The 27,317-nt window shown below is 51.9% G+C and overlaps 2 protein-coding genes across 3 annotated transcripts in view; one reads left to right on the forward strand and one right to left on the reverse strand.

The window, feature by feature from the left end:
* Positions 1–6,824, reverse strand: part of LOC134908812 (uncharacterized) — a 78,960-nt gene extending 72,136 nt beyond the window's left edge. For both annotated transcript variants that reach the window (XM_063914939.1, XM_063914938.1), the window contains exon 1: positions 6,729–6,824. In XM_063914939.1, the coding sequence (XP_063771009.1) occupies positions 6,729–6,792 (64 nt within the window). In that variant the 5' untranslated portion in view covers positions 6,793–6,824. The remainder of the gene's footprint in view (positions 1–6,728) is intronic.
* A 10,390-nt stretch (positions 6,825–17,214) lies between these two features.
* LOC134910761 (zinc finger protein 835-like) overlaps positions 17,215–27,317 on the forward strand; it is a 60,219-nt gene continuing 50,116 nt past the window's right edge. Inside the window, exon 1 of the mRNA XM_063919144.1 lies at positions 17,215–17,272. Within this exon, the coding sequence (XP_063775214.1) occupies positions 17,215–17,272 (58 nt within the window). The remainder of the gene's footprint in view (positions 17,273–27,317) is intronic.

Consider the following 27,317-nt stretch of genomic DNA (forward strand, 5'->3'; position numbering starts at 1 on the left):
TAGGAAGTGAAGAAAACGGCCCAGATGGAATTCTCCCGTAGGAGCATTCCTGGCCTCACACCAAGAAACATATTTTCGCCATATACGGTGATTATGTTTAGATGTCACGTCCTTCCTAGCCTTTATCAGCGTAGGAATGACCTCATCCGGAATGCCTTTCTCTGCTAGGATCCGGCGTTCAACCGCCATGCCGTCAAACGCAGCCGCGGTAAGTCTTGGAACAGACAGGGCCCCTGTTGCAACAGGTCCTGTCTTAGAGGAAGAGGCCACGGGTCTTCTGTGAGCATTTCTTGCAGATCTGGATACCAAGTCCTTCGTGGCCAATCTGGAACAATTAGGATTGTTCTCACTCCCCTTTTTCTTATTATCCTCAGCACCTTGGGTATGAGAGGAAGAGGAGGAAATACATAGACCGACTGGAACACCCACGGTGTCACCAGGGCGTCTACAGCTACCGCCTGAGGGTCTCTTGACCTGGCGCAATACCTCTGTAGTTTTTGTTGAGTCAGGATGCCATCATGTCCACCTGTGGCAGTTCCCACCGACTTGTAATCTGTGTGAAGACTTCCTGATGAAGTCCCCACTCTCCCGGGTGGAGGTCGTGTCTGCTGAGGAAGTCCGCTTCCCAGTTGTCCACTCCCGGAATGAACACTGCTGACAGTGCGCTTACATGATTCTCCGCCCAGCGAAGAATTCTGGCGGCTTCCGCCATCGCCACTCTGCTCCTTGTGCCGCCTTGGCGGTTTACATGAGCCACTGCGGTGATGTTGTCTGACTGGATCAGAACCGGTTGGTCGCGAAGCAAGTTCTCCGCTTGACGCAGGGCGTTGTATATGGCCCTTAGTTCCAGGATGTTGATGTGAAGGCAAGTCTCTTGACTTGACCACAGACCTTGGAAATTTCTTCCCTGTGTGACTGCTCCCCAACCTCGGAGGCTTGCGTCCGTGGTCACCAGGACCCAGTCCTGAATGCCGAATCTGCGGCCCTCGAGAAGGTGAGTACTCTGCAGCCACCACAGGAGTGACACCGTGGCCCTGGGGGACAGGGTGATTAACCGATGCATCTGAAGATGTGATCCGGACCACTTGTCCAGTAAGTCCCATTGGAAAGTCCTCGCATGGAACCTGTCGAAGGGAATGGCCTCGTATGATGCCACCATCTTTCCCAGGACTCGAGTGCAGTGATGCACTGACACCTGTTTTGGTTTTAATAGGTTCCCTACCAGGGTCATGAGTTCCTGAGCTTTTTCTATCGGGAGATAAACCCTTTTCTAGTCTGTGTCCAGAATCATGCCCAGGAAAGGCAGACGAGTCGTAGGAACCAACTGCGACTTTGGAATATTGAAAATCCAGCCGTGTTGCCGTAACATTTCCAGTGAAAGTGATACGCTGTTCAGCAACTGCTCTCTTGATCTCGCTTTTATGAGGAGATCGTCCAAGTACGGGATAATTGTGACACCTTGCTTCCGCAGGAGCACCATCATTTCCGCCATTACCTTGGTGAAGATTCTCGGTGCCGTGGAGAGACCAAACGGCAACGTCTGAAATTGGTAATGACAATCCTGTACCACAAATCTGAGGTACGCCTGATGAGTGTGGATAAATGGGGACATGAAGGTATGCATCCTTTATGTCCAAAGACACCATAAAATCCCCCCCTTCCAGGCTTGCGATGACCGCTCTTAGCGATTCCATCTTGAACTTGAACCTTTTCAGGTATAGGTTCAGGGATTTTAAATTCAATATGGGTCTGACCAAACCGTCCGGTTTCGGGACTACAAACATGGTCGAATAATAACCCCTTCCCTGTTGAAGGAGGGGAACCTTGACCACCACCTGTTGAAGATACAATTTGTGAATTGCAGTTAACACTATTTCCCTCTCTTGGGGGGAAGCTGGTGGGGCCGATTTGAAATATCGGTGAGGGGGCATCTCTTCGAATTCCAGCTTGTATCCCTGAGACACAATTTCTATTGCCCAGGGATCCACCCGGGAGTGAACCCACATGTGGCTGAAATTTCGAAGACGTGCCCCCACCGGGCCTAGCTCCGCCAGTGGAACTCCAGCGTCATGCGGTGGATTTTGTAGAGGCCGGGGAGGACTTCTGTTCCTGGGAACTAGCTGTATTGTGCAGCTTCTTTCCTCTGCCCCTACCTCTGGCAAGAAAGGACGCACCTCGGACTTTCTTGTTCCTTTGTGAGCGAAAGGACTGCATTTGATAATGCGGTGCTCTCTTAGGCTGTGAGGGAATTATAAGGCAAAAAAATTGACTTTCCAGCTGTAGCTGTGGAGACCAGGTCCGAGAGACCCTCCCCGAACAATTCCTCACCCTTGTAAGGTAAAACTTCCATATGCCTTTTTGAGTCGGCATCACCTGTCCATTGCCGAGTCCACAGGACCCTTCTGGCAGAAATCGACATAGCGTTTATTCTAGAACCCAGTAGACTAATATCTCTTTGAGCATCTCTCATATATAGGACAGCGTCTTTAATATGCCCCAGGGTCAACAATATAGTATCCTTGTCTAGGGTATCAATTTCCTCAGATAAGGTATCCGTCCATGCTGCTACAGCACTACACACCCAGGCTGACGCAATTGCCGGTCTTAGTAAGGTACCTGAATGTGTATAAATGGACTTCAGGGTAACCTCCTGTTTGCGATCAGCAGCATCTTTGAGGGTAGACGTATCCTGTGACGGCAGGGCTACCTTCTTGGATAAGCGTGTCAAAGCTTTGTCCACCCTAGGGGAGGATTCCCAGCGTAACCTGTCCGTTGGCGGGAAAAGATACGCCATAAGAATCCGTTTGGAAATCTGCAGTTTTTTATCTGGAGATTCCCAAGCCTTTTCACATAACTCATTAAGTTCGTGTGAGGGGGGAAAGGTTACCTCAGGCTTCTTTCCCTTATACATATGCACCCTCTTGTCAGGGACAGGGGTTTCCTCTGTGATGTGCAAAACATCCTTAATTGCTATAATCATATATCGGATGGATTTGGGCAATTTTGGCTGTAACTTTGCATCATCGTAATCGACACTGGAGTCAGAATCCATGTTGGTATCTGTGTCAACAATTAGGGATAGTGGGCGCTTCTGAGACCCCGACGGTCTCTGCGACATAGGATCAGGCACGGGTTGAGACCCATACTGTCCCGAGGCTTCAGCTTTGTCTAACCTTTTATGCAAGGAATTAACATTATCATTTAAAACCTTCCACATATCCATCCAATCAGGTGTCGGCGCCATCGGCGGAGACACCACATTCATTTGCTCCCGCTCCTCTCCCACAAAGCCTTCCTCATCAGACATGTCGACACAAGCGTACCGACACACTACACACACACAGGGAATGTCCTTTCTGAAGACAGTTCCCCCACAAGGCCCTTTGGAGAGACAGAGAGAGAGTATGCCAGCACACACCCCAGCGCTATATGACCCAGGAATAACACAGTAACTTAATGTTAACCCAGTAGCTGCTGTTTATATCGTTTTTGCGCCTAATTATGTGCCTCCCCTCTCTTTTCAACCCTCTTCTACCGTGTATCTGCAGGGGAGAGCCTGGGGAGCTTCCTCTTAGCAGTGCTGTGGAGAATAAATGGCGCTGGTGAGTGCTGAGGGAGAAGCCCCGCCCCCTCGGCGGCGGGCTTCTGTCCCGCTTAAATTGTAATTTTTGGCGGGGGCTCTTACATATATACAGTGCCCAGCTGTATATATGTGGCTTTTGACAATATGAGGTCCCAAATGCTGCCCAGGGCGCCCCCCCCCTGCGCCCTTACAGTGACCGGAGTATGTGTAGGTGTGTGGAGCAATGGTGCACAGCTGCAGTGCTGTGCGTTACCTCCAGTGAAGATCACGAAGTCTTCTGCCGCCTGTGAAGTCTTCTTTGCTTCTCATACTCACCCGGCTTCTGTCTTCCGGCTCTGCGAGGGGGACGGCGGCGCGGCTCTGGGACCGGACGGCGAGGGTGAGATCCTGCGTACCGATCCCTCTGGAGCTAATGGTGTCCAGTAGCCTAAGAAGCAGGACCTAGCTTCAGAGAGTAGGGCTGCTTCTCTCCCCTCTGTCCCACGACGCAGGGAGTCTGTTGCCATCAGATCTCCCTGAAAATAAAAAACCTAACAAAATACTTTCTATCAGCAAACTCAGGAGAGCTCACTGAAAAGCACCCGGCTCCTCTGGGCACAGTATCAAACTGGAGGAGGGGCATAGAGGGAGGAGCCAGTGCACACCAGGAACTAAATTCTTTCTTAAAGAGCCCATGTCTCCTGCGGAGCCCGTCTATCCCCATGGTCCTTACGGAGTCCCCAGCATCCACTAGGACGTTAGAGAAAAAACTATTAACAATTGTATTTTTGAAAGCATTTTTAGTTTGCAGTATTTTTTCCACACCTGCCTAAAACTTTTCTAGAGTACTGTACACATCATCAACACCTCGACCATGGGATCTACCTTTCATTCAACATTCAACCATGGGATCTACATATCACCAACAACCAGTCCACAGATCTAGATTTCATCAACACCCCCGATATCTACATATCATAAACACCGCCCGGCCACGGGATCTACATATCATCAACACCCAGACCACAGTATCTACATATCATCAACACCCAGAACACAGGATCTACATATCAACACCCAGACCACAGGATCTACATATCATCAACACCCAGACCCCAGGAACTACATATCATCAACACCCAGACCACAGGAACTACATATCAACACCCAGACCACAGGATCTACATATCATCAACACCCAGACCACAGGAACTACATATCATCAACACCCAGACCACAGGATCTACATATCATCAACACCAGGTCCACAGGATTTACATATCATCAACACCAGGTCCACAGGATCTACATATCATCAACACCAGGTCCACAGGATCTACATATCATCAACACCAGGTCCACAGGATCTACATATCATCAACAACAGGTCCACAGGATCTACATATCATCAACACCCAGACCACAGGATCTACATATCATCAACATCATCAACACCCAGACCACAGGATCTACATATCATCAACACCCAGACCACAGGAACTACATATCAACACCCAGACCACAGGATCTACACATCATCAACACCCAGACCACAGGAACTACATATCATCAACACCCAGACCACAGGAACTACATATCATCAACACCCAGACCACAGGATCTACATATCATCAACACCCAGACCACAGGAACTACATATCATCAACACCCAGACCACAGGAACTACATATCATCAACACCCAGACCACAGAATCTACATATCATCAACACCAGGTCCACAGGATCTACATATCATCAACACCCAGACCACAGGATCTACATATCATCAACACCAGGTCCACAGGATCTACATATCATCAACACCCAGACCACAGGATCTACATATCATCAACACCAGGTCCACAGGATCTACATATCATCAACACCCAGACCACAGGATCTACATATCATCAACACCAGGTCCACAGGATCTACATATCATCAACACCCAGACCACAGGATCTACATATCATCAACACCAGGTCCACAGGATCTACATATCATCAACACCCAGACCACAGGAACTACATATCATCAACACCAGGTCCACAGGATCTACATATCATCAACACCAGGTCCACAGGATCTACATATCATCAACACCCAGACCACAGTAACTACATATCATCAACATCATCAACACCCAGACCACAGGATCTACATATCAATCAACATCATCAACACCCAGACCACAGGATCTACATATCATCAACACCCAGACCACAGGAACTACATATCAACACCCAGACCACAGGATCTACACATCATCAACACCCAGACCACAGGAACTACATATCATCAACACCCAGACCACAGGAACTACATATCATCAACACCCAGACCACAGGATCTACATATCATCAACACCCAGACCACAGGAACTACATATCATCAACACCCAGACCACAGGAACTACATATCATCAACACCCAGACCACAGGAACTACATATCATCAACACCCAGACCACAGGAACTACATATCATCAACACCCAGACCACAGGAACTACATATCATCAACACCCAGACCACAGAATCTACATATCATCAACACCCAGACCACAGGATCTACATATCATCAACACCCAGACCACAGGAACTACATATCATCAACACCCAGACCACAGGAACTACATATCATCAACACCCAGACCACAGGAACTACAGATCATCAACACCCAGACCACAGGATCTACATATCATCAACACCCAGACCACAGGATCTACATATCATCAACACCCAGACCACAGGAACTACATATCATCAACACCCAGACCACAGGAACTACATATCATCAACACCCAGACCACAGGATCTACATATCATCAACACCCAGACCACAGGATCTACATATCATCAACACCCAGACCACAGGATCTACATATCATCAACACCCAGACCACAGGATCTACATATCATCAACACCAGGTCCATAGGATCTACATATCATCAACAGCCAGACCACAGGATCTACATATCATCAACACCAGGTTCACAGGATCTACATATCATCAACACACAGACCACAGGATCTACATATCATCAACACCCAGACCACAGGATCTACATTTCCCCAATACCCAGACCAACACTTTATCCAGAACCAGAAAGCCGGATTTAGATTCTTCTAGAAACTAAGTGCAGCCTCTGCAGTACAGTATCCTACCTCTGGATGGCACTGTCGTGGAGTCTGACCCATGGCCTCCTACTGACACCTTGATGTAATCCATCTTTTCCTGTTTAATTGGCTGTGATGTCACACGCCCTGCAAAGAGAATAGGATATTGTATGATATGGAATATGCTGCACAGGACAAATTTGTGTATACAAACTGACAGGAGAAAAGGAAACTCACAAAGGCAGAGAGTTACTGAGAGGTGAATGGAGGAGAGGTGGAGTTACTGAGAGGTGAATGGAGGAGAGGTGGAGTTACTGAGAGGTGAATGGATGAGAGGTGGAGTTACTGACAGGTGAATGGAGAAGTGGAGTTACTGAGAGGTGAATGGGAAAGTTTAGTTACTGAGAGGTGAATGGAGGAGAGGCGGAGTTACTGAAAGGTGAATGGAGGAGAGGCGGAGTTACTGAAAGGTGAATGGAGGAGAGGTGGAGTTACAGAGAGGTGAATGGAGGAGAGGTGAAGTTACAGAGAGGTGGAAGGATGAGAGGTGGAGCTACTGAGAGGTGTATGGGGGAAAGGTGGCGTTACTGAGAGGTGAATAGAGGAGAGGTGGAGTTACTGAGAGGTGAATGGAGGAGAGGTGGAGTTACTGAGAGGTGAATGGGGTAGAGGTGGAGTTACTGAGAGGTGGAAGGAGGAGAGGTGGAGTTACTACCAGGTGAATGGGAGAGAGGTGGAGTTACTGAGAGGTGAATGGAGGACAGGTGGAGTTACTGAGAGGTGGAAGGAGGAGAGGTGGAGAAACTACCAGGTGAATGGAGGACAGGTGGAGTTACTGAGAGGTGGAAGGAGGAGAGGTGGAGTTACTGAGAGGTGGAAGGAGGAGAGGTGGAGTTACTACCAGGTGAATGGGAGAGAGGTGGAGTTGCTGGGAGGTGAATGGGGAAGAGGTGGAGTTACTGAGAGGTGAGTGGAGGAGAGGTGGAGATACTGAGAGGTGAATGGAGGAGAGGTGGAGTTACTGAGAGGTGAATGGATGAGCGGTGGAGTTACTACCAGGTGAATGGAGGAGAGGTGGAGTTACTGAGAGGTGAATGGAGGAGAGGTGGAGTTATTGAGAGGTGAATGGAGGAGAGGTGGAGTTATTGAGAGGTGAATGGAGGAGAGGTGGAGTTACTGAGAGGTGAATGGGGTAGAGGTGGAGTTACTGAGAGGTGGAAGGAGGAGAGGTGGAGTTACTACCAGGTGAATGGGAGAGAGGTGGAGTTACTGAGAGGTGAATGGAGGACAGGTGGAGTTACTGAGAGGTGGAAGGAGGAGAGGTGGAGTTACTACCAGGTGAATGGAGGACAGGTGGAGTTACTGAGAGGTGGAAGGAGGAGAGGTGGAGTTACTGAGAGGTGGAAGGAGGAGAGGTGGAGTTACTACCAGGTGAATGGGAGAGAGGTGGAGTTGCTGGGAGGTGAATGGGGAAGAGGTGGAGTTACTGAGAGGTGAGTGGAGGAGAGGTGGAGATACTGAGAGGTGAATGGAGGAGAGGTGGAGTTACTGAGAGGTGAATGGATGAGCGGTGGAGTTACTACCAGGTGAATGGAGGAGAGGTGGAGTTACTGAGAGGTGAATGGAGGAGAGGTGGAGTTATTGAGAGGTGGAGTTACTGAGAGGTGAATGGGGTAGAGGTGGAGTTACTGAGAGGTGGAAGGAGGAGAGGTGGAGTTACTACCAGGTGAATGGGGTAGAGGTGGAGTTACTGAGAGGTGAATGGAGGAGAGGTGGAGTTACTGAGAGGTGAATGGGGGAGAGGTGGAGTTACTGAGAGGTGAATGAAGGAGAGGTGGAGTTACAGAAAGGTGGAAGGATGAGAGGTGGAGTTACTGAGAGGTGTATGAGGGAAAGGTGGCGTTACTGAGAGGTGAATAGAGGAGAGGTGGAGTTACTGAGAGGTGAATGGAGGAGAGGTGGAGTTACTGAGAGGTGAATGGAGGAGAGGTGGAGTTACTGAGAGGTGAATGGAGGAGAGGTGGAGTTACTGAGAGGTGAATGGAAGAGAGGTGGAGTTACTGAGAGGTGAATGGGGAAAGGTGGAGTTACTGAGAGGTGAATGGAGGAGAGGTGGAGATACTGAGAGGTGAATGGAGGAGAGGTGGAGATACTGAGAGGTGAATGGGGGAGAGGTGGAGACACAGAGGTGAAAGGGGGAGAGGTGGAGTTACTGATAGGTGAATGGAGGAGAGGTGGAGCTACTGAGAGGTGAATGGGGGAGAGGTGGAGTTATTGAGAGGTGAATGGAGGAGAGGTGGAGTTACTGAGAGGTGAATGGGGTAGAGATGGAGCTGCTGAAAGGTGGAAGGAAGAGAGGTGGAGTTACTACCAGGTGAATGGGAGAGAGGTGGAGTTACTGAGAGGTGAATGGAGGACAGGTGGAGTTACTGAGAGGTGGAAGTAGGAGAGGTGGAGTTACTGAGAGGTGGAAGGAGGAGAGGTGGAGTTACTACCAGGTGAATGGAGGACAGGTGGAGTTACTGAGAGGTGGAAGGAGGAGAGGTAGAGTTACTGAGAGGTGGAAGGAGGAGAGGTGGAGTTACTACCAGGTGAATGGGAGAGAGGTGGAGTTGCTGGGAGGTGAATGGGGAAGAGGTGGAGTTACTGAGAGGTGAGTGGAGGAGAGGTGGAGATACTGAGAGGTGAATGGAGGAGAGGTGGAGTTACTGAGAGGTGAATGGCTGAGCGGTGGAGTTACTACCAGGTGAATGGGGGAGAGGTGGAGTTACTGAGAGGTGAATGGAGGAGATGTGGAGTTACAGAGAGGTGTATGGGGGAAAGGTGGCGTTACTGAGAGGTGAATAGAGGAGAGGTGGAGTTACTGAGAGGTGAATGGAGGAGAGGTGGAGTTACTGAGAGGTGAATGGATGAGAGGTGGAGTTACTGAGAGGTGAATGGGGAAGAGGTGGAGTTACTGAGAGGTGAATGGGCAAGAGGTGGAGTTACTGAGAGGTGAATGGAGGAGAGGTGGATTTAATGAGAGGTGAACGGGGGAGAGGCGGAGTTACTGAGAGGTGAATGGGGGAAAGGTGGAGTTACTGAGAGGTAAATGAAGGAGAGGTGGAGTTACTGAGAGATGAATGGAAGAGAGGTGGAGTTACTGAGAGATGAATGGAAGAGAGGTGGAGTTACTGAGAGGTGAATGGGGAAAGGTGGAGTTACTGAGAGGTGAATAGAGGAGAGGTGGAGATACTGAGAGGTGAATGGAGGAGAGGTGGAGATACTGAGAGGTGAATGGAGGATAGGTGGAGATACTGAGAGGTGAATGGGGGAGAGGTGGAGAAACTGAGAGGTGAAAGGGGGAGAGGTGGAGTTACTGATAGGTGAATGGAGGAGAGGTGGAGCTACTGAGAGGTGAACGGAGGAGAGACAGAAAAACTGAGAGGTGAATGGAGGAGAGGTGGAGTTACTGAGAGGTGAATGGAGGAGAGGTGGAGTTACTGAGAGGTGAATGGGGGAGAGGTGGAGTTACTGAGAGGTGAATGGAGAAGAGGTGGAGTTACTGAGAGGTGAATGGGGGAGAGGTGGAGTTACTGAGAGGTGAATGGAGAAGAGGTGGAGTTACTGAGAGGTGAATGGAGGGGAGATAGAAATACTGAGAGGTGAATGGAGGAGAGGGAGTTACTGAGAGGTTTATGGAGGAGAGGTGGAGTTACTGAGAAGTGAATGGAGGGGAGATAGAAATACTGAGAGGTGAATAGAGGAGAGGTGGAGTTATTGAGAGGTGAATGGAGGAGAGGTGGAGTTACTGAGAGGTGAATGGGGGAGAGGTGGAGTTACTGAGAGGTGGAAGGAGGACAGGTGGAGTTACTGAGAGGTGGAAGGAGGAGGTGGAGTTACTGAGATGTGAATGGAGGAGAGGTGGAGTTACTGAGAGGTGGAAGGAGGAGAGGTGGAGTTACTGAGAGGTGAATAGAGGAGAGGTGGAGTTATTGAGAGGTGAATGGAGGAGAGGTGGAGTTACTGAGAGGTGAATGGGGGAGAGGTGGAGTTACTGAGAGGTGGAAGGAGGATAGGTGGAGTTACTGAGAGGTGGAAGGAGGAGGTGGAGTTACTGATAGGTGAATGGAGGAGAGGTGGAGTTACTGAGAGGTGAATGGGAGAGAGGTGGAGTTGCTGGGAGGTGAATGGGGAAGAGGTGGAGTTACTGAGAGGTGAGTGGAGGAGAGGTGGAGTTACTGAGAGGTGAATGGAGGAGAGGTGGAGTTACTGAGAGGTACATGGAGAGGTGGAGGTACTGAGAGGTGAATGGGGGAGAGGTGGAGTTACTGAGAGGTAAATGGAGGAGAGGTGGAGTTACTGAGAGGTGAATGGAGGAGAGGTGGAGATACTGAGAGGTGAATGGGGGAGAGGTGGAGACACAGAGGTGAAAGGGGGAGAGGTGGAGTTACTGATAGGTGAATGGAGGAGAGGTGGAGCTACTGAGAGGTGAACGGAGGAGAGACAGAAAAACTGAGAGGTGAATGGAGGAGAGGTGGAGTTACTGAGAGGTAAATGGGGGAGAGGTGGAGTTACTGAGAGGTGAATGGAGAAGAGGTGGAGTTACTGAGAGGTGGAAGGAGGAGAGGTGGAGTTACTGAGAGGTGAATGGAGGAGAGGTGGAGGTACTAGGAGGTGAATGGAGGAGAGGTGGAGTTACTAGGAGGTGAATGGGGGAAAGGTGGAGTTACTGAGAGGTAAATGGAGGAGAGGTGGAGTTACTGAGAGGTAAATGGAGGAGAGGTGGAGTTACTGAGAGGTGAATGAAGGAGAGGTGGAGTTACTGAGAGGTGAATGAAGGAGAGGTGGAGTTACTACCAGGTGAATGGGGAAGAGGTGGAGTTACAGAGAGGTGGAAGGAGGAGAGGTGGAGTTACTGAGAGGTGTATGGGGGAAAGGTGGCGATACTGAGAGGTGAATAGAGGAGAGGTGAATGGGGGAGAGGTGGAGTTACTACCAGGTGAATGGGAGAGAGGCGGAGTTGCTGAGAGGTGAATGGGGAAGAGGTGGAGTTACTGAGAGGTGAGTGGAGGAGAGGTGGAGTTACTGAGAGGTGAATGGAGGAGAGGTGGAGTTACAGAGAGGTGGAAGGATGAGAGGTGGAGTTACAGAGAGGTGGAAGGATGAGAGGTGGAGTTACAGAGAGGTGGAAGGATGAGAGGTGGAGTTACTGAGAGGTGAATAGAGGAGAGGTGGAGTTACTGAGAGGTGAATGGAGGAGAGGTGGAGTTACTGAGAGGTGGAGTTACTGAGAGGTGAATGGAGGAGAGGTGGAGTTACTGAGAGGTGAATGAAGGAGAGGTGGAGTTACTGAGAGGTGAATGAAGGAGAGGTGAAGTTACTGAGAGGTGAATGGAGGAGAGGTGGAGTTACTGAGAGGTGAATGGGGAAGAGGTGGAGTTACTGAGAGGTGAATAGAGGAGAGGTGGAGTTACTGAGAGGTGAATGGAGGAGAGGTGGAGGTACTACGAGGTGAATGGAAGAAAGATGTAGTTACTGAGAGGTGAATGGAGGAGAGGTGGAGATACTGAGAGGTGAATGGAGAAGAGGTGGAGGTACTAGGAGGTGAATGGAGTAGAGGTGGAGTTACTGAGAGGTGAATGGAGGAAAGGTGGAGTTACTGAGAGGTGAATGGAGGAGAGGTGGAGTTACTGAGAGGTGAATGGGGGAGAGGTGGAGATACTGAGAGGTGAATGGAGGAGAGGTGGAGGTACTAGGAGGTGAATGGAGGAGAGGTGGAGTTACTAGGAGGTGAATGGGGGAAAGGTGGAGTTACTGAGAGGTAAATGGAGGAGAGGTGGAGTTACTGAGAGGTAAATGGAGGAGAGGTGGAGTTACTGAGAGGTGAATGGAGGAGAGGTGGAGCTACTGAGAGGTGAACGGAGGAGAGACAGAAAAACTGAGAGGTGAATGGAGGAGAGGTGGAGTTACTGAGAGGTGAATGGGGGAGAGGTGGAGTTACTGAGAGGTGAATGGAGAAGAGGTGGAGTTACTGAGAGGTGGAAGGAGGAGAGGTGGAGTTACTGAGAGGTGAATGGGGAAAAGGTGGAGTTATTGAGAGGTGAATGGAGGAGAGGTGGAGATACTGAGAGGTGAATGGGGGAGAGGTGGAGACACTGATAGGTGAATGGAGGAGAGGTGGAGGTACTAGGAGGTGAATGGAGGAGAGGTGGAGTTACTGAAAGGTGAATGGGGGAAAGGTGGAGTTACTGAGAGGTAAATGGAGGAGAGGTGGAGTTACTGAGAGGTAAATGGAGGAGAGGTGGAGTTACTGAGAGGTGAATGGGGAAAAGATGGAGTTACTGAGAGGTGAATGGAGGATAGGTGGAGATACTGAGAGGTGAATGGGGGAGAGGTGGAGACACTGATAGGTGAATGGAGGAGAGGTGGAGCTACTGAGAGGTGAACAGAGGAGAGACAGAAAAACTGAGAGGTGAATGGAGGAGAGGTGGAGTTACTGAGAGGTGAATGGGGGAGAGGTGGAGTTACTGAGAGGTGAATGGAGAAGAGGTGGAGTTACTGAGAGGTGAATGGAGGAGAGATAGAAATACTGAGAGGTGAATGGAGGAGAGGGAGTTACTGAGAGGTTTATGGAGGAGAGGTGGAATTACTGAGAAGTGAATGGAGGAGAGGTGGAGTAAGTACGAGGAGAATGGAGGAGAGGTGGAATTACTGAGAGGTAAATGGAGGAGAGGTGGAGTACCTGAGTAGTGAATGGAGGAGAGGTGGAGTTACTGAGAGGTGAATGGAGGAGAGGTGGAGTTACTGAGAGGTGAATGGAGGAGAGGTGGAGTTACTGAGAGGTGAATGGAGGAGAGGTGGAGTTACTGAGAGGTGAATGGAGGAGAGGTGGAGTTATTGAGAGGTGAATGGAGGAGAGGTGGCGTTACTGAGAGGTGGAAGGAGGAGAGGTAGAGTTACTGAGAGGTGGAAGGAGGAGAGGTGGAGTTACTACCAGGTGAATGGGAGAGAGGTGGAGTTGCTGGGAGGTGAATGGGGAAGAGGTGGAGTTACTGAGAGGTGAGTGGAGGAGAGGTGGAGATACTGAGAGGTGAATGGAGGAGAGGTGGAGTTACTGAGAGGTGAATGGCTGAGCGGTGGAGTTACTACCAGGTGAATGGGGGAGAGGTGGAGTTACTGAGAGGTGAATGGAGGAGATGTGGAGTTACAGAGAGGTGTATGGGGGAAAGGTGGCGTTACTGAGAGGTGAATAGAGGAGAGGTGGAGTTACTGAGAGGTGAATGGAGGAGAGGTGGAGTTACTGAGAGGTGAATGGATGAGAGGTGGAGTTACTGAGAGGTGAATGGGGAAGAGGTGGAGTTACTGAGAGGTGAATGGGCAAGAGGTGGAGTTACTGAGAGGTGAATGGAGGAGAGGTGGATTTAATGAGAGGTGAACGGGGGAGAGGCGGAGTTACTGAGAGGTGAATGGGGGAAAGGTGGAGTTACTGAGAGGTAAATGAAGGAGAGGTGGAGTTACTGAGAGATGAATGGAAGAGAGGTGGAGTTACTGAGAGGTGAATGGAAGAGAGGTGGAGTTACTGAGAGGTGAATGGGGAAAGGTGGAGTTACTGAGAGGTGAATAGAGGAGAGGTGGAGATACTGAGAGGTGAATGGAGGAGAGGTGGAGATACTGAGAGGTGAATGGAGGATAGGTGGAGATACTGAGAGGTGAATGGGGGAGAGGTGGAGAAACTGAGAGGTGAAAGGGGGAGAGGTGGAGTTACTGATAGGTGAATGGAGGAGAGGTGGAGCTACTGAGAGGTGAACGGAGGAGAGACAGAAAAACTGAGAGGTGAATGGAGGAGAGGTGGAGTTACTGAGAGGTGAATGGAGGAGAGGTGGAGTTACTGAGAGGTGAATGGGGGAGAGGTGGAGTTACTGAGAGGTGAATGGAGAAGAGGTGGAGTTACTGAGAGGTGAATGGGGGAGAGGTGGAGTTACTGAGAGGTGAATGGAGAAGAGGTGGAGTTACTGAGAGGTGAATGGAGGGGAGATAGAAATACTGAGAGGTGAATGGAGGAGAGGGAGTTACTGAGAGGTTTATGGAGGAGAGGTGGAGTTACTGAGAAGTGAATGGAGGGGAGATAGAAATACTGAGAGGTGAATAGAGGAGAGGTGGAGTTATTGAGAGGTGAATGGAGGAGAGGTGGAGTTACTGAGAGGTGAATGGGGGAGAGGTGGAGTTACTGAGAGGTGGAAGGAGGACAGGTGGAGTTACTGAGAGGTGGAAGGAGGAGGTGGAGTTACTGAGATGTGAATGGAGGAGAGGTGGAGTTACTGAGAGGTGAATGGAGGAGAGGTGGAATTACTGAGAGGTGAATGGGGGAGAGGTGGAGTTACTGAGAGGTGGAAGGAGGAGAGGTGGAGTTACTGAGAGGTGAATAGAGGAGAGGTGGAGTTATTGAGAGGTGAATGGAGGAGAGGTGGAGTTACTGAGAGGTGAATGGGGGAGAGGTGGAGTTACTGAGAGGTGGAAGGAGGATAGGTGGAGTTACTGAGAGGTGGAAGGAGGAGGTGGAGTTACTGATAGGTGAATGGAGGAGAGGTGGAGTTACTGAGAGGTGAATGGGAGAGAGGTGGAGTTGCTGGGAGGTGAATGGGGAAGAGGTGGAGTTACTGAGAGGTGAGTGGAGGAGAGGTGGAGTTACTGAGAGGTGAATGGAGGAGAGGTGGAGTTACTGAGAGGTACATGGAGAGGTGGAGTTACTGAGAGGTGAATGGGGGAGAGGTGGAGTTACTGAGAGGTAAATGGAGGAGAGGTGGAGTTACTGAGAGGTGAATGGAGGAGAGGTGGAGATACTGAGAGGTGAATGGGGGAGAGGTGGAGACACAGAGGTGAAAGGGGGAGAGGTGGAGTTACTGATAGGTGAATGGAGGAGAGGTGGAGCTACTGAGAGGTGAACGGAGGAGAGACAGAAAAACTGAGAGGTGAATGGAGGAGAGGTGGAGTTACTGAGAGGTAAATGGGGGAGAGGTGGAGTTACTGAGAGGTGAATGGAGAAGAGGTGGAGTTACTGAGAGGTGGAAGGAGGAGAGGTGGAGTTACTGAGAGGTGAATGGAGGAGAGGTGGAGGTACTAGGAGGTGAATGGAGGAGAGGTGGAGTTACTAGGAGGTGAATGGGGGAAAGGTGGAGTTACTGAGAGGTAAATGGAGGAGAGGTGGAGTTACTGAGAGGTAAATGGAGGAGAGGTGGAGTTACTGAGAGGTGAATGGAGGAGAGGTGGAGCTACTGAGAGGTGAATGTAGGAGAGGTGGAGTTACTGAGAGGTGAATGAAGGAGAGGTGGAGTTACTGAGAGGTGAATGAAGGAGAGTTGGAGTTACTACCAGGTGAATGGGGAAGAGGTGGAGTTACAGAGAGGTGGAAGGAGGAGAGGTGGAGTTACTGAGAGGTGTATGGGGGAAAGGTGGCGATACTGAGAGGTGAATAGAGGAGAGGTGAATGGGGGAGAGGTGGAGTTACTACCAGGTGAATGGGAGAGAGGCGGAGTTGCTGAGAAGTGAATGGGGAAGAGGTGGAGTTACTGAGAGGTGAGTGGAGGAGAGGTGGAGTTACTGAGAGGTGAATGGAGGAGAGGTGGAGTTACAGAGAGGTGGAAGGATGAGAGGTGGAGTTACAGAGAGGTGGAAGGATGAGAGGTGGAGTTACAGAGAGGTGGAAGGATGAGAGGTGGAGTTACTGAGAGGTGAATAGAGGAGAGGTGGAGTTACTGAGAGGTGAATGGAGGAGAGGTGGAGTTACTGAGAGGTGGAGTTACTGAGAGGTGAATGGAGGAGAGGTGGAGTTACTGAGAGGTGAATGAAGGAGAGGTGGAGTTACTGAGAGGTGAATGAAGGAGAGGTGAAGTTACTGAGAGGTGAATGGAGGAGAGGTGGAGTTACTGAGAGGTGAATGGGGAAGAGGTGGAGTTACTGAGAGGTGAATAGAGGAGAGGTGGAGTTACTGAGAGGTGAATGGAGGAGAGGTGGAGGTACTACGAGGTGAATGGAAGAAAGATGTAGTTACTGAGAGGTGAATGGAGGAGAGGTGGAGATACTGAGAGGTGAATGGAGAAGAGGTGGAGGTACTAGGAGGTGAATGGAGTAGAGGTGGAGTTACTGAGAGGTGAATGGAGGAAAGGTGGAGTTACTGAGAGGTGAATGGAGGAGAGGTGGAGTTACTGAGAGGTGAATGGGGGAGAGGTGGAGATACTGAGAGGTGAATGGAGGAGAGGTGGAGGTACTAGGAGGTGAATGGAGGAGAGGTGGAGTTACTAGGAGGTGAATGGGGGAAAGGTGGAGTTACTGAGAGGTAAATGGAGGAGAGGTGGAGTTACTGAGAGGTAAATGGAGGAGAGGTGGAGTTACTGAGAGGTGAATGGGGGAGAGGTGGAGTTACTGAGAGGTGAATGGAGAAGAGGTGGAGTTACTGAGAGGTGAATGGAGGAGAGATAGAAATACTGAGAGGTGAATGGAGGAGAGGGAGTTACTGAGAGGTCTATGGAGGAGAGGTGGAATTACTGAGAAGTGAATGGAGGAGAGGTGGAGTAAGTACGAGGAGAATGGAGGAGAGGTGGAATTACTGAGAGGTAAATGGAGGAGAGGTGGAGTACCTGAGTAGTGAATGGAGGAGAGGTGGAGTTACTGAGAGGTGAATGGAGGAGAGGTGGAGTTACTGAGAGGTGAATGGAGGAGAGGTGGAGTTACTAAGAGGTGAATGGAGGAGAGGTGGAGTTACTGAGAGGTGAATGGAGGAGAGGTGGAGTTATTGAGAGGTGAATGGAGGAGAGGTGGCGTTACTGAGAGGTGAATGGAGGAGAGGTGGAGTTATTGAGAGGTGAATGGAGGAGAGGTGGAGTTACTGAGAGGTGAATGGAAGAGAGGTGGAGTTACTGAGAGGCGAATGGAGGAGAGGTGGAGATACTGAGAGGTGAATAGAGGAGAGGTGGAGTTACTGAGAGGTGAATGGGGGAGAGGTGGAGATACTGAGAGGTGAATGGGAGAGAGGTGGAGTTACTGAGAGGTGAATGGAGGAGAGGTGGAGATACTGAGAGGTGAATGGAGGAGAGGTGGAGATACTGAGAGGTGAATAGAGGAGAGGTGGAGTTACAGAGAGGTGAATAGAGGAGAGGTGGAGGTACTAGGAGGTGAATGGAGGAGAGGTGGAGTTACTAAGAGGTGAATGGAGGAGAGGTGGAGGTACTACGAGGTGAATGGAGGAGAGGTGGAGTTACTGAGAGGTGAATGGAGGAGAGGTGGAGTTACTGAGAGGTGAATGGATGAGAGGTGGAGTTACTGAGAGGTGAATGGGGGAGAGGTGGAGTTACTGAGAGGTGAATGGGGGAGAGGTGGAGTTACTGAGAGGTGAATGGGGGAGAGGTGGAGATACTGAGAGGTGAATGGAGGAGAGGTGAAGTTACTGAGAGGTGAACCGGGGAGAGGTGGAGTTACTGAGAGGTGAATGGAGGAGAGGTGGAGTTACTGAGAGGTGAATGGAGGAGAGGTGGAGTTACTGAGAGGTGAATGGGGGAGAGGTGGAGTTACTGAGAGGTGAATGAAGGAGAGGTGGAGTTACTGAGAGGTGAATGGGGGAGAGGTGGAGTTACTGAGAGGTGAATGGGGGAGAGGTGGAGTTACTGAGAGGTGAATGGAGGAGAGGTGGAGTTACTGAGAGGTGAATGGGGGAGAGGTGGAGTTACTGAGAGGTGAATGAAGGAGAGGTGGAGTTACTGAGAGGTGAATGGGGGAGAGGTGGAGTTACTGAGAGGTGAATGGGGGAGAGGTGGAGTTACTGAGAGGTGAATGGAGGAGAGGTGGAGTTACTGAGAGGTGAATGTAGGAGAGGTGGAGTTATTGAGAGGTGTATGGGGGAGAGGTGCAGTTACTGAGAGGTGTATGGGGGAGAGGTGGAGTTACTGAGAGGTGTATGGGGGAGAGGTGGAGTTACTGAGAGGTGAATGAAGGAGAGGTGGAGTTACTGAGAGGTGAATGGGGGACAGGTGGAGTTACTGAGAGGTGAATGGAGGAGAGGTGGAGTTACTGAGAGGTGAATGGGGAGAGGTGGAGTTACTGAGAGGTGAATGGGGGAGAGGTGGAGTTACTGAGAGGTGAATGGGGGAGAGGTGGAGATACTGAGAGGTGAATGGAGGAGAGGTGAAGTTACTGAGAGGTGAACCGGGAGAGGTGGAGTTACTGAGAGGTGAATGGAGGAGAGGTGGATTTACTGAGAGGTGAATGGGAGAGAGGTGGAGTTACTGAGAGGTGAATGGGAGAGAGGTGGAGTTACTGAGAGGTGAATGGGGGAGAGGTGGAGTTACTGAGAGGTGAATGGGGAGAGGTGGAGTTACTGAGAGGTGAATGGGAGAGAGGTGGAGTTACTGAGAGGTGAATGGGAGAGAGGTGGAGTTACTGAGAGGTGAATGGGGGAGAGGTGGAGTTACTGAGAGGTGAATGGGGGAGAGGTGGAGTTACTGAGAGGTGAACCGGGAGAGGTGGAGTTACTGAGAGGTGAATGGGAGAGAGGTGGAGATACTGAGAGGTGAATGGGGGAGAGGTGGAGATACTGAGAGGTGAATGGGGGAGAGGTGGAGTTACTGAGAGGTGAATGGGGGAGAGGTGGAGATACTGAGAGGTGAATGGGAGACAGGTGAGGTTACTCAGAGATGAATGGAGAGGTAGAGGTACTAAGAGGTGGCGTTACTGAGCGGTAGATAGAGGTGGAATCACACACAACACTCTGTGATGACCCTATGGAATATATGCAGATGCTGATTGACTCCCATATTCCTGGACAAAGTCAATGGACTTTCAGCTCATATTTTCCTTCTGTATTTGTCCAGCGTCTAAGACACTGTCAGTCAGGGTGCGGCCGCTCTGTATTACTGGGGGTGACGTCAACAGCGTCTATAGAGTATACCGGCTGCCGGCAGTACAGTCACAGTACACTGTCAGTCAGGGTGCGGCCGCTCTGTATTACTGGGGGTGACGTCACACAGCGTCTATAGAGTATACCGGCTGCCGGCAGTACAGTCACAGTACACTGTCAGTCAGGGTGCGGCCGCTCTGTATTACTGGGGGTGACGTCACACAGCGTCTATAGAGTATACCGGCTGCCGGCAGTACAGTCACAGTACACTGTCAGTCAGGGTGCGGCCGCTCTGTATTACTGGGGGTGACGTCACACAGCGTCTATAGAGTATACTGGCTGCCGGCAGTACAGTCACAGTACACTGTCAGTCAGGGTGCGGCCGCTCTGTATTACTGGGGGTGACGTCACACAGCGTCTATAGAGTATACCGGCTGCCGGCAGTACAGTCACAGTACACTGTCAGTCAGGGTGCGGCCGCTCTGTATTACTGGGGGTGACGTCACACAGCGTCTATAGAGTATACGGCTGCCGGCAGTACAGTCACAGTACACTGTCAGTCAGGGTGCGGCCGCTCTGTATTACTGGGGTGTGATGTCACACAGCGTCTATAGAGTATACCGGCTGCCGGCAGTACAGTCACAGTACACTGTCAGTCAGGGTGCGGCCGCTCTGTATTACTGGGGGTGACGTCACACAGCGTCTATAGAGTATACCGGCTGCAGGCAGTACAGTCACAGTACACTGTCAGTCAGGGTGCGGCCGCTCTGTATTACTGGGTTGTGATGTCACACAGCGTCTATAGAGTATACCGGCTGCCGGCAGTACAGTCACAGTACACTGTCAGTCAGGGTGCGGCCGCTCTGTATTACTGGGGGTGACGTCACACAGCGTCTATAGAGTATACTGGCTGCCGGCAGTACAGTCACAGTACACTGTCAGTCAGGGTGCGGCCGCTCTGTATTACTGGGGTGTGACGTCACACAGCGTCTATAGAGTATACCGGCTGCCGGCAGTACAGTCACAGTACACTGTCAGTCAGGGTGCGGCCGCTCTGTATTACTGGGGGTGATGTCACACAGCGTCTATAGAGTATACTGGCTGCCGGCAGTACAGTCACAGTACACTGTCAGTCAGGGTACGGCCGCTCTGTATTACTGGGGGTGATGTCACACAGCGTCTATAGAGTATACCGGCTGCAGGCAGTACAGTCACAGTACACTGTCAGTCAGGGTGCGGCCGCTCTGTATTACTGGGTGTGACGTCACACAGCGTCTATAGAGTATACTGGCTGCCGGCAGTACAGTCACAGTACACTGTCAGTCAGGGTGCGGCCGCTCTGTATTACTGGGGGTGTGATGTCACACAGCGTCTATAGAGTATACCGGCTGCCGGCAGTACAGTCACAGTACACTGTCAGTCAGGGTGCGGCCGCTCTGTATTACTGGGGGTGATGTCACACAGCGTCTATAGAGTATACTGGCTGCAGGCAGTACAGTCACAGTACACTGTCAGTCAGGGTGCGGCCGCTCTGTATTACTGGGGGTGACGTCACACAGCGTCTATAGAGTATACCGGCTGCCGGCAGTACAGTCACAGTACACTGTCAGTCAGGGTGCGGCCGCTCTGTATTACTGGGGGTGATGTCACACAGCGTCTATAGAGTATACCGGCTGCCGGCAGTACAGTCACAGTACACTGTCAGTCAGGGTGCGGCCGCTCTGTATTACTGGGTGTGACGTCACACAGCGTCTATAGAGTATACCGGCTGCCGGCAGTACAGTCACAGTACACTGTCAGTCAGGGTGCGGCCGCTCTGTATTACTGGGGGTGTGATGTCACACAGCGTCTATAGAGTATACCGGCTGCCGGCAGTACAGTCACAGTACACTGTCAGTCAGGGTGCGGCCGCTCTGTATTACTGGGGGTGTGATGTTACACAGCGTCTATAGAGTATACCGGCTGCCGGCAGTACAGTCACAGTACACTGTCAGTCAGGGTGCGGCCGCTCTGTATTACTGGGGTTGACGTCACACAGCGTCTATAGAGTATACCGGCTGCCGGCAGTACAGTCACAGTACACTGTCAGTCAGGGTGCGGCCGCTCTGTATTACTGGGGGTGATGTCACACAGCGTCTATAGAGTATACCAGCTGCCGGCAGTACAGTCACAGTACACTGTCAGTCAGGGTGCGGCCGCTCTGTATTACTGGGGGTGATGTCACACAGCGTCTATAGAGTATACCGGCTGCAGGCAGTACAGTCACAGTACACTGTCAGTCAGGTGCGGCCGCTCTGTATTACTGGGGGTGACGTCACACAGCGTCTATAGAGTATACCGGCTGCCGGCAGTACAGTCACAGTACACTGTCAGTCAGGGTGCGGCCGCTCTGTATTACTGGGGGTGATGTCACACAGCGTCTATAGAGTATACCGGCTGCCGGCAGTACAGTCACAGTACACTGTCAGTCAGGGTGCGGCCGCTCTGTATTACTGGGGGTGACGTCACACAGCGTCTATAGAGTATACCGGCTGCCGGCAGTACAGTCACAGTACACTGTCAGTCAGGGTGCGGCCGCTCTGTATTACTGGGGGTGACGTCACACAGCGTCTATAGAGTATACCCGGCTGCCCGGCAGTACAGTCACAGTACACTGTCAGTCAGGGTGCGGCCGCTCTGTATTACTGGGGGTGATGTCACACAGCGTCTATAGAGTATACCGGCTGCCGGCAGTACAGTCACAGTACACTGTCAGTCAGGGTGCGGCCGCTCTGTATTACTGGGGGTGACGTCACACAGCGTCTATAGAGTATACCGGCTGCCGGCAGTACAGTCACAGTACACTGTCAGTCAGGGTGCGGCCGCTCTGTATTACTGGGGGTGACGTCACACAGCGGTCTATAGAGTATACCGGCTGCCGGCAGTACAGTCACAGTACACTGTCAGTCAGGGTGCGGCCGCTCTGTATTACTGGGGGTGACGTCACACAGCGTCTATAGAGTATACCGGCTGCCGGCAGTACAGTCACAGTACACTGTCAGTCAGGGTGCGGCCGCACTGTATTACTGGGGGTGATGTCACACAGCGTCTATAGAGTATACCGGCTGCCGGCAGTACAGTCACAGTACACTGTCAGTCAGGGTGCGGCCGCTCTGTATTACTGGGGGTGACGTCACACAGCGTCTATAGAGTATACCGGCTGCCGGCAGTACAGTCACAGTACACTGTCAGTCAGGGTGCGGCCGCTCTGTATTACTGGGGGTGACGTCACACAGCGTCTATAGAGTATACCGGCTGCCGGCAGTACAGTCACAGTACACTGTCAGTCAGGGTGTGGCCGCTCTGTATTACTGGGGGTGATGTCACACAGCGTCTATAGAGTATACCGGCTGCCGGCAGTACAGTCACAGTACACTGTCAGTCAGGGTGCGGCCGCTCTGTATTACTGGGGTTGACGTCACACAGCGTCTATAGAGTATACCGGCTGCCGGCAGTACAGTCACAGTACACTGTCAGTCAGGGTGCGGCCGCTCTGTATTACTGGGGGTGACGTCACACAGCCGTCTATAGAGTATACCGGCTGCCGGCAGTACAGTCACAGTACACTGTCAGTCAGGGTGCGGCCGCTCTGTATTACTGGGGTGACGTCACACAGCGTCTATAGAGTATACTGGCTGCCGGCAGTACAGTCACAGTACACTGTCAGTCAGGGTGCGGCCGCTCTGTATTACTGGGGGTGACGTCGCACAGCGTCTATAGAGTATACCGGCTGCCGGCAGTACAGTCACAGTACACTGTCAGTCAGGGTGCGGACGCTCTGTATTACTGGGGGTGACGTCACACAGCGTCTATAGAGTATACCGGCTGCCGGCAGTACAGTCACAGTACACTGTCAGTCAGGGTGCGGCCGCTCTGTATTACTGGGGGTGACGTCACACAGCGTCTATAGAGTATACCGGCTGCCGGCAGTACAGTCACAGTACACTGTCAGTCAGGGTGCGGCCGCTCTGTATTACTGGGGGGGTGATGTCACACAGCGTCTATAGAGTATACCGGCTGCCGGCAGTACAGTCACAGTACACTGTCAGTCAGGGTGCGGCCGCTCTGTATTACTGGGGGGGTGATGTCACACAGCGTCTATAGAGTATACCGGCTGCCGGCAGTACAGTCACAGTACACTGTCAGTCAGGGTGCGGCCGCTCTGTATTACTGGGGGTGATGTCACACAGCGTCTATAGAGTATACCGGCTGCCGGCAGTACAGTCACAGTACACTGTCAGTCAGGGTGCGGCCGCTCTGTATTACTGGGGGTGACGTCACACAGCGTCTATAGAGTATACCGGCTGCCGGCAGTACAGTCACAGTACACTGTCAGTCAGGGTGCGGCCGCACTGTATTACTGGGGGTGATGTCACACAGCGTCTATAGAGTATACCGGCTGCCGGCAGTACAGTCACAGTACACTGTCAGTCAGGGTGCGGCCGCTCTGTATTACTGGGGGTGACGTCACACAGCGTCTATAGAGTATACCGGCTGCCGGCAGTACAGTCACAGTACACTGTCAGTCAGGGTGCGGGCCGCTCTGTATTACTGGGGGTGACGTCACACAGCGTCTATAGAGTATACCGGCTGCCGGCAGTACAGTCACAGTACACTGTCAGTCAGGGTGTGGCCGCTCTGTATTACTGGGGGTGATGTCACACAGCGTCTATAGAGTATACCGGCTGCCGGCAGTACAGTCACAGTACACTGTCAGTCAGGGTGCGGCCGCTCTGTATTACTGGGGTTGACGTCACACAGCGTCTATAGAGTATACCGGCTGCCGGCAGTACAGTCACAGTACACTGTCAGTCAGGGTGCGGCCGCTCTGTATTACTGGGGGGTGACGTCACACAGCGTCTATAGAGTATACCGGCTGCCGGCAGTACAGTCACAGTACACTGTCAGTCAGGGTGCGGCCGCTCTGTATTACTGGGGGTGACGTCACACAGCGTCTATAGAGTATACTGGCTGCCGGCAGTACAGTCACAGTACACTGTCAGTCAGGGTGCGGCCGCTCTGTATTACTGGGGGTGACGTCGCACAGCGTCTATAGAGTATACCGGCTGCCGGCAGTACAGTCACAGTACACTGTCAGTCAGGGTGCAGGGCCGCTCTGTATTACTGGGGGTGTGATGTTACACAGCGTCTATAGAGTATACCGGCTGCCGGCAGTACAGTCACAGTACACTGTCAGTCAGGGTGCGGCCGCTCTGTATTACTGGGTGTGATGTCACACAGCGTCTATAGAGTATACAGGCTGCCGGCAGTACAGTCACAGTACACTGTCAGTCAGGGTGCGGCCGCTCTGTATTACTGGGTGTGATGTCACACAGCGTCTATAGAGTATACCGGCTGCCGGCAGTACAGTCACAGTACACTGTCAGTCAGGGTGCGGCCGCTCTGTATTACTGGGGGTGACGTCACACAGCGTCTATAGAGTATACCGGCTGCCGGCAGTACAGTCACAGTACACTGTCAGTCAGGGTGCGGCCGCTCTGTATTACTGGGGGTGACGTCACACAGCGTCTATAGAGTATACTGGCTGCCGGCAGTACAGTCACAGTACACTGTCAGTCAGGGTGCGGCCGCTCTGTATTACTGGGGGTGACGTCACACAGCGTCTATAGAGTATACCGGCTGCCGGCAGTACAGTCACAGTACACTGTCAGTCAGGGTGCGGCCGCTCTGTATTACTGGGGGTGACGTCACACAGCGTCTATAGAGTATACCGGCTGCCGGCAGTACAGTCACAGTACACTGTCAGTCAGGGTGCGGCCGCTCTGTATTACTGGGGGTGACGTCACACAGCGTCTATAGAGTATACCGGCTGCCGGCAGTACAGTCACAGTACACTGTCAGTCAGGGTGCGGCCGCTCTGTATTACTGGGGGTGATGTCACACAGCGTCTATAGAGTATACCGGCTGCCGGCAGTACAGTCACAGTACACTGTCAGTCAGGGTGCGGCCGCTCTGTATTACTGGGGGTGACGTCACACAGCGTCTATAGAGTATACCGGCTGCCGGCAGTACAGTCACAGTACACTGTCAGTCAGGGTGCGGCCGCTCTGTATTACTGGGTGTGATGTCACACAGCGTCTATAGAGTATACTGGCTGCCGGCAGTACAGTCACAGTACACTGTCAGTCAGGGTGCGGCCGCTCTGTATTACTGGGGGTGACGTCACACAGCGTCTATAGAGTATACCTGCTGCCGGCAGTAACAGTCACAGTACACTGTCAGTCAGGGTGCGGCCGCTCTGTATTACTGGGGGTGATGTCACACAGCGTCTATAGAGTATACCGGCTGCCGGCAGTACAGTCACAGTACACTGTCAGTCAGGGTGCGGCCGCTCTGTATTACTGGGGGGTGATGTCACACAGCGTCTATAGAGTATACTGGCTGCCGGCAGTACAGTCACAGTACACTGTCAGTCAGGGTGCGGCCGCTCTGTATTACTGGGGGTGACGTCACACAGCGTCTATAGAGTATACCGGCTGCCAGCAGTACAGTCACAGTACACTGTCAGTCAGGGTGCGGCCGCTCTGTATTACTGGGGGTGACGTCACACAGCGTCTATAGAGTATACCGGCTGCCGGCAGTACAGTCACAGTACACTGTCAGTCAGGGTGCGGCCGCTCTGTATTACTGGGGGTGATGTCACACAGCGTCTATAGAGTATACCGGCTGCCGGCAGTACAGTCACAGTACACTGTCAGTCAGGGTGCGGCCGCTCTGTATTACTGGGGTGACGTCACACAGCGTCTATAGAGTATACCGGCTGCCGGCAGTACAGTCACAGTACACTGTCAGTCAGGGTGCGGCCGCTCTGTATTACTGGGGGTGACGTCACACAGCGTCTATAGAGTATACCGGCTGCCGGCAGTACAGTCACAGTACACTGTCAGTCAGGGTGCGGCCGCTCTGTATTACTGGGTGTGACGTCACACAGCGTCTATAGAGTATACTGGCTGCCGGCAGTACAGTCACAGTACACTGTCAGTCAGGGTGCGGCCGCTCTGTATTACTGGGGGTGACGTCACACAGCGTCTATAGAGTATACTGGCTGCCGGCAGTACAGTCACAGTACACTGTCAGTCAGGGTGCGGCCGCTCTGTATTACTGGGGGTGACGTCACACAGCGTCTATAGAGTATACCGGCTGCAGGCAGTACAGTCACAGTACACTGTCAGTCAGGGTGCGGCCGCTCTGTATTACTGGGGGTGTGATGTCACACAGCGTCTATAGAGTATACCGGCTGCAGGCAGTACAGTCACAGTACACTGTCAGTCAGGGTGCGGACGCTCTGTATTACTGGGGGTGACGTCACACAGCGTCTATAGAGTATACCGGCTGCCGGCAGTACAGTCACAGTACACTGTCAGTCAGGGTGCGGCCGCTCTGTATTACTGGGGGTGACGTCACACAGCGTCTATAGAGTATACCGGCTGCCGGCAGTACAGTCACAGTACACTGTCAGTCAGGGTGCGGCGCTCTGTATTACTGGGTGTGACGTCACACAGCGTCTATAGAGTATACCCGGCTGCCGCAGTACAGTCACAGTACACTGTCAGTCAGGGTGCGGCCGCTCTGTATTACTGGGGGTGACGTCACACAGCGTCTATAGAGTATACCGGCTGCCGGCAGTACAGTCACAGTACACTGTCAGTCAGGGTGCGGCCGCTCTGTATTACTGGGGGTGACGTCACACAGCGTCTATAGAGTATACC

Source organism: Pseudophryne corroboree, chromosome 4 (genome assembly GCF_028390025.1).
Source record: "Pseudophryne corroboree isolate aPseCor3 chromosome 4, aPseCor3.hap2, whole genome shotgun sequence".
In the NCBI taxonomy this organism is placed as follows: Eukaryota; Metazoa; Chordata; class Amphibia; order Anura; family Myobatrachidae; genus Pseudophryne; species Pseudophryne corroboree.